General features: G+C 31.5%; 1 protein-coding gene across 1 annotated transcript; it reads left to right on the forward strand.

Annotated features, from left to right (window-relative positions):
- The first annotated feature begins 1,517 nt into the window (after nt 1-1,517).
- LOC107795280 (protein trichome birefringence-like) lies at nt 1,518-5,175 on the forward strand. The gene is made up of 5 exons (XM_016617889.2): nt 1,518-2,811; nt 3,330-3,522; nt 3,626-3,819; nt 3,914-4,072; nt 4,276-5,175. The coding sequence occupies exons 1-5, from the start codon at nt 1,733-1,735 to the stop codon at nt 4,625-4,627; spliced, it is 1,977 nt and encodes a 658-aa protein (XP_016473375.1). The 5' UTR covers nt 1,518-1,732; the 3' UTR covers nt 4,628-5,175.
- Nucleotides 5,176-8,282: the final 3,107 nt, after the last annotated feature.

An 8,282-nucleotide genomic window follows, 5' to 3' on the forward strand; every position in this document is an offset into this window, starting at 1 on the left:
ATAGGCAAGCTCCTTACAGTCAAATTTCCATAACTGACGATACTGTCTAATTAAGCCTTAATGATTTTGACTAGACTAAATGCCCTCATGATTAGTTAGATCTACGGGTAAACATAGCTGGTCAAAAGTATTTTTTTTTTTTATAAAATTAAAGTGTCTGGCAAATCTTTAAAAAATATTTTTGAGTAGAAATACAACCTATTTTGAAAGCAAAAAATTAATTTCTTTCTAAAAACACTTTTGAGAAAATTATGCTTCGAAACACTTTTAAAAAGTTTGGTCAAACGATAATCGTTGTTTAAAAGTGCTTTTTAAATTAATTAGTCAAATACAAATAATTTTTTTATCAAAAACTTTTTTTAAAAGTACTTTTTAAGAAAGTACTTTTCAAATACTAATTTTAAAAGTTTGACCAAATAAACTATATTAAGTTTGCTTTAAATCTTCATATTCAGAAAAAAAATTGCCGTCCAAAATTTGGGTACATCTATAATATTAATTAATGTTAAGAAGAAAAAACATTAATTAATTCCAAATAAAAAGAGAACAAAAAAAATGCCGCACGGTAAGCCAGAGCAGCACCCAACACATACAGGTGGAAGCATTTGAGATCTGGAGTTTTTTTAAAAAAATTGCTTTTTTCTTTTTCTCCGTTTTAAAATGCTATCTTCATCTAGTTGTTAGAGTTTTGTCTCCGAAATTCTCTCTGATGTTAGCCGGCAGTGGCATTCCTGCTAATAATCTCAAAACAAGTGGCCTTATACTCAATGTGTCAACACTTCATTGATAAGTTTCTGAAAGGTCAACTAACTTTTACTTTTTTGAGACTACTACGCCGACGCCTTTCACTTTCCCCTACACGAAGTTTTTGTGAAATTATAATTAGAACATTCCTGAATTTAAAATAGTACTATAAGGGGTAGTTTGCTACGAGGTATAAGAAAGTATAGTTCTGGTATAAAAATTTAATATTATCTTAATACTTTAGTTGGTTAGCAAATCAGATATAAATTATCTCAGGATTAAAATTAACACCGAGATAACTTCTACCCTATAGAGGGTGGAGCTAATTAGCAACGGTATAACTTATACATTCTTCTTACAAATTATGCAATTGTCATATTTAATACAACATACCAAACAATAGATAAAAAATAATCCCAGCATAACTTATCTCATCATAACTTATACCAGTATAACTTATCCCGGCATAAGCCGTATTCAAACCAAACGACCCCTAAGTTTAAAAACATCATATTAATATTTCTTTTAACAAAAAATTTCACAACTAAATCAAAAGATTCATTCATTAAATTTTTTTCCATTTTTTGTATGTATACATCCCAGTTAAAGATTTTTTCCTGCTTTGCTCCATTAGGAAAAAAAATCTGTTTTTTTCTGACTAAGTGGGTGAACTTTTTTGTTTTATTTTGTAAATTTAAGTATTGTATTATGTTAAATGAGATATTAAAAGAATAATGATAAATTAAGGTTTAAATTTGATGGGTGCTTTCTCCGTTACACAATGGTGTTATAACTCACATTGGTCACACATAGAAACACACATTAAAAAGAGTCCATACCACACACCAATACTTCCAAAATCTCTCTCCATTATGCCTTTTGCTGCTGCTTTCTTATCTCTACTCTACACTCTATCATTTCTTCTTCTTCTTTTGCCCCTATGCAGCAATAGATTTTGATCTATAATTTTCATTTCTTGCAAAAACCAATGGCAGAAACAGCAAAATATGCACCTATTAATGGTGGAACTCTGGTTACAGACTTAAAAACTCACTTCTCAATTGTCAAAACCAAAAGAAGTATTGCATGTGCATATGGTTTTGTGTTTGTTTTCATTGTTGTCACCACTTTCTTGGCTTTTACTCCTAATCCTAATAACTCTTCTTCTCCATGGTTTACTAACATTTTTTCATTAAGCAGTAGCAGAGTAGAAGATGGGACTTATAGATCTCACTTCTCTTCCATTTTCTCTAACCTTTTCCCTAAATCTTCACAGCAAGTTCAGAATCTTGTTGCAAATAATGTTCCAACAATTTCAAACACCAAATTTGAGCAACCCCATTTGAATAAAGAGCCATCAATTGGTCAAAAACATACTCAGAATAATGAGTCTCATGATAAAGTTGGAGTCTTGGAAAAGCCCTTTAACCAGAGTACAGTTTTGGACCAGAAGCCTTATGTAAATGTTACTGTCCCAATAAATTCTTCTGTGTTGAGTTATAAAGAATCATCAGTTGTGAAGAATCAGACTCAAAGTAAAGATTTTGATGATAAAGTTGGAATCTTGAAGGCAAATCAGAGCACAATTCAGGCTGCTAACTCTCCTGTGAATGTGAATCAGACACAATGTAAAAAATTTGATGATAAAGTTGGAATTTTGAAGGCAAATCAGAGCACAATTGAGGCTACAAAGTCTCCGGTTAATGTGAATCAGACTGAAAATTCAGCACCAAAGTACTCTTATGGGGACAAAAATGCAAATGGGAATGGAGAAAAGGGAATTATAGAGAAGGAAGTGAAGAAAAATTTCACTTCTTCTTTGGTGAAGAAGCAGAGAAATGAGACAAATTTGGATGTGTCAGTGAAGAAAGGAGATGAAGATTTGGTTAAGTCTTTGTTGAATTGTGATTTCTTTGATGGGAATTGGGTTACAGATGAGTCTTATCCTTTGTACAAACCTGGTTCTTGTTCTCTTATTGATGAGCAATTCAGTTGTTTTCTTAATGGGAGGCCTGATAGTGGTTACTTAAAGATGAAATGGAAGCCCAAGGCCTGCACTTTTCCCAGGTAAATTGTGCAATCTATGAGCTCTTAAACTTTTTTTTCTTCACATTTTCTAATTAGGAATTTATTTTGATGATTGAACTGCAAATATGAGACTTCTAAGATTCTGTGCTTCTTAGATTTTGGATGTACTCAAGAAGTTTTATTTCTAATGGAGTGTGACAAGTTCTGCTATATATTTTGTGATATATGTAAAATTTGATTTAGTCAGTAAGACAGTAACTAAACTATGACCCCCTTTCATTTTGATAAAGTTAATCTCATTCATCAATTATGTAATGTATATGCAGATCATTACAGGTATATGTGCTATGTTTTCTTGATATAGGGGATTTAGTCGTGGGGTCTGGGGAGGGGAGAGTGTACGCAGACTTTACCCCTACCTCTAAAGGGTAGAGAGGCTGTTTCCGGGATACTCTCGGCTCAACGATATAGGGAATTTAGTATCTTTGGTATAAATAAGCTGCTGCAACATTCAATGGTTAATTGTTCTTATGGTGGAATTTTGGAATTATTGACAGATTGAATGCCACTCATATGCTGGAATTATTAAGAGGAAAGAGGCTGGCGTTTGTTGGTGATTCTCTCAATAGGAACATGTGGGAATCCCTTATTTGCATTCTTAGAAACTCTGTCAAAGATCAGAAAAAGGTTTATGAAGAATTTGGAAGACACCATTTCAGGACAGAAGCTTCGCATTCGTTTATTTTTGAAGTAAGTTATCTGATGTAGCCAGATTCATTTGTAGCATTAGACTTCACCATCTTATGTTTATAATCTTATGAAATCTTTCATTGTTGATATGTAAAATTTTCAGGAGTATAAATGCAGAGTGGAGTTCTTTGTGTCTCCTTTCTTGGTTCAACAATGGGAAGTTGCAGATAAAAAAGGAGGGAAGAAGGAAACGCTTCGACTTGATTTGATTGGAGAGTCGGCTGAGAAGTATAAAAATGCAGATATCATAGTCTTTAACACCGGCCACTGGTGGACTCATGAGAAGACTTCCTTAGGGTAAAATCTGTTGTGTTCTTCGACATACATAATCAAGTTGTTTACTCTTTAATAATTGTAGATGAAACAATGTTGAAATTGTTGAATATTTCAGGAAAGACTATTATCAAGAAGGAAGTCATGTGCACAGCCAACTAAATGTTCTTGAGGCCTTTCGAAAAGCATTAACAACATGGGGAAGATGGGTCGACGCTCATATAAATCCCAAGAAGACAATTGTTCTCTTCAGAGGTTATTCTGCTTCTCATTTCAGGTAATAACAACAAAATTTGAAACCAATTCACATTTATTTGTCGATAGCTGATGTTCTTTATTATTGTTATTATTACTACTTTGCGACTACTTAATTAATATTCATCGATAACAACAATGTCATAACCTGGTTGTTGATTTTCCTATTAGCATGTATCATTGTTTTCATCACCATTTACCTTAAAATATACAACTCTTTCACAGTGGCGGGCAATGGAATTCTGGCGGGGCATGCGACAGTGAAACGGAGCCAATAAAGAACGACACATATTTGACCCCGTATCCATCCAAGATGACAGTATTAGAAAATGCCTTCAAAGGAATGAAAACTCAAGTTTCTTATCTCAATATCACAAGAATGTCGGACTATAGAAAAGACGGTCACCCATCGATATATAGGAAACCGAATTTGACAGACAAGGAGAGGAAATCGCAATGGAGATATCAAGATTGCAGCCATTGGTGCCTCCCTGGTGTACCTGATGCTTGGAATGAGCTGTTATATGCTGAACTTTTGGTAAGACAACACCAAAAACAACATGAGAAAAAGTCATAGATAAACAAACACATATATGATGCCCATGTTCATTTGAAATAATGAGTCAAGCTTATAGGACATGTCCAGGCTTTTTTTTGTTCGTCTTTTCACATGTCTATATAGGGGAAATAGACAAAGAAACTACCTGAACAAAATCCAAGAAATAGTAAATTATAAGTATATGAGAGGGAGAGGGAAGTTTCTTTTGAAACGAGATCTGTCCTTAGTCCTTACTAGTATTAGTGGAGGAAATTTTGCTGTTAAATTATGTAATTTTCTTTTGCTATAAAGTATTTTCAAGTCATGAGGGCTCAAAAAAGTGTAAATCCTCAGTAATTTTATTTATTCTTTTTTGAATAATTTAAGGAATCGTACTTGTCAATTCTTTTAGACCATCTTACGTGTTAATGGTTGTCGAGTCATGAGTTTCTTAACTTTAAGTATTATTGTACAATCAAACCTTTCTATTACAGTCTTGTTTGTTTCGGATATTTTGGATATTATAGCGAATTATTATTATAAAAAACATATATTATAATAGAATATGAAATTTGATTCCGGAAAAATATGGCTTTTATAGTGAAGTGCAATGTTGTTATACAAGGATGCCTCTATAGAGGTCGAGGTCTGATTTTATTTTGTTTATAATGTATTGAAGCATTTTTAAACATAACATATTCTTAATTAATTTTGTTCCATTAAGGGGTTTTGAATAATTGACGTTGACTGTGACATCTGTGCTTGACCGTGACACTAATGTTTTTATGCTTTTCATGAGAGCTTGCGTGTCGCCTCTAATACCTGGGAAATTAATTAATTATGTATTAGAGTACTTTGTTAGTACTACTTTAGTACCTAATATGTTCTTCACATGGGATGTTTTGACTAAGAGTTTTGAATACTTGTTTCAATGTCAAAAAATGTGGGTGTTCAGCATGTTGTTGAACTATCTCAGCTAAGGGATTGTTTGGTTTACTGCTAATTATGACGACCCCAATGCAGGAATTATTTATACACTAGTAAATCTATCCGTGCTTTGTGCGGTGATAAAAAAGAATATCACTAAAGTCATATTTCATTACATATGTATTCTATATCATCTAAATTTCTAAAAATATAAAACTCCAATTCAAGAATGATATATATAAAAAATAAAATATAAAAAAATTAAATATATAAAAGTTTAAATGGCCAGTCTCTAAGACCTTCAATTGGTGATGCCGAGGTGGCATTCTTTGACCAACTTTATTGTTTGTATATTTTCCATTTTCATTTTTTAGATTTTAATGTATAATATCTAGCACAAAATCTTCATAATCATAGAATTCACAGGTACGTAATATGCATTTCTTATGCTTTTCAAAAGACATATCCAACGTCACAAAAAACTTGAGTAACTTATCGAATTTGATACTCATTTTATTAGACTTCATATATCTTGCAACACAGCTAATGCCTAGTAGTATAATTAATTTGTTTCCAATACCATTCTCATAATCTTATTTTAACAATTAATGTTGGCACTTTCTGTTGGCACATATATCAGGACCTAAACTGAATTAGTTAATTTTCTTTTCAAGAATATCAATTGTAAAAAACATAATAATTCCCAAAATAAAAATGAGTATAAGTTCCGTTGAAACATAGCCAATGCAGAAGCTTAACTCAATATATTCTTAATGAAAGCGAGAATTGAAGAAGCAATATGAATGGCTAGAGGATAAGGGAAGAAACTTGCGAATAGAGCCATTGCAACTGTAAGAATCTTTTATTCTTTATAAATATAGATTATGATGAAAGGTTGTAACGGTCCAAAAATACGGAATATTAAAGGTTGAAACCATAACAACCCATTCTATTTACATTTATAGATAATCAACTAACAAACTTCTGCTAACAAATTTTTTATATATAATATTTACATCTATAAATAATCAGCTAAAGAATTTTAAAGAAATGTGAATTCTTTAATTTTACTACTTTTCACTAAAATAGGCATTTACAAAACTTCAGAAACCTATTACACTGGATAGAAAAAGCAAAGAAGCACATGTAATTACTCTTTTATGTTATTACACAATTACCACAAAAAAAAGTATTGCTTCTCTTTTCTCATGGAGAAATTCAGAAGAAATTACAATTATTTACCACAAACTATAAAGTCAATTACTTGATGCTGCTCCAATTCTCCTCCGAAGATTATACATTGACAAATTTTCCATCCAAGCAATTTGCAGATCATATCAATATTCAGTTATGTGATAATTTTCATACAGTATAACAATCAAAAGCAAATCGGCAAAAAGAAAGATAAAAATAAAATGTTATTGAAACTCTTAATTCTTTCAATAAACTTCAAGGATTTTAAACTTGTGAGAAGTGAGAATTAAAAATAAGAGTAGAAGAACGGTCAAGATGTCGATTTATTGGTGCATATTTATAATTCTATTTCAACAGGTCCACAAAACTGATATATTTTAAACAAAACAAATAGTGATATACCTGGTGTTCTTCTACAATTTCTGGTTAGCCATAGTCTCTTCTCCATTTTCATTTTCACTCACATGGAGGGCAGCAAAAAAAAAAAAAAAAAAAAAAAATCCGAAGCTACTACTTCCAAATTCAAATTCAATTGAGGAAATCAAACATGAATTGCACAAACTAATAATCTTAGAGGATATCAAGTAAAACAAACAAAATAATATAGGATTAGAATTGAATATCTGGAAAGCAAAATACTTATATGGGAACACTCCTCGAGTATTGAAATTATTTTTGAGCTATTGGAAAAAAACTAAAGCAAAGAAAGAAAGCATAGAGATCTAAAGGGAAGAAATAAATATCAATAATGCTGATGTTTAAGTGGTTGAAAAATTGTAACGGAAAAAAAAAAAATAGAAAACGTTTTAGGAAAAGAGAATAGTAGTATATTAATGATGAAAGAAATGAAGACGCATGCTTAATTGTTAATAAAATTTAAATGCAAAAATAAGGGAAAATGTATAAAATCTAAGAAAAAAGATAAATGAAGCGATTGTTATGTTGTGTATTATTAATTTTTTTTACTTATTTTAAAAGCCATCTTGTCTTTAAACAGTTTAATATCCTGCATAAAGTAATATATAGATATTTGCTAGCGATTATTCCTTTCTTATACAATCAACCAAACACTTGTGTATTATTTTATGTAGTTACAGGTGCGGATAAATTTTGACCTTACTGATTATGTAAGTGAAAAAGGAAAGAAGAAAAAAAGCATGTCACTTAGGACTATGATTGTTGCGTCTCAGTCACGAGTTGTAGTAGATGGACCTGAAATTATAAGCAGGGAGCAAGATACTGACAAGTGACATTGTGATTCTGATCAAGCTTCTAAATCAATTTATTTTAAAAAAATATTTTTGTCAAAAGTATATTTTTACTAGGGGTGCCAAATGGGGTTAGGCCGATTTTGCGCCGGTTAAAATGGGTTAGGTCAATAATTGGACGAGTCAAATGATCCGTCCAAAAGTTATTTGGGCTAAGATGAGTTGGGTCAAGATGAACTAAAATTTGTTAAAATAACACGGGCTAGTCAGTTTTCGAACTGGTAATTGAAAAATAACCAGCATTTGCAAAGTCATTGAAAAATAGCCATTATTTTGCTGCAACACGAAAAGTTCCACCATAATAT

Source organism: Nicotiana tabacum, chromosome 5 (assembly GCF_000715075.1).
Source record: "Nicotiana tabacum cultivar K326 chromosome 5, ASM71507v2, whole genome shotgun sequence".
NCBI lineage: Eukaryota > Viridiplantae > Streptophyta > Magnoliopsida > Solanales > Solanaceae > Nicotiana > Nicotiana tabacum.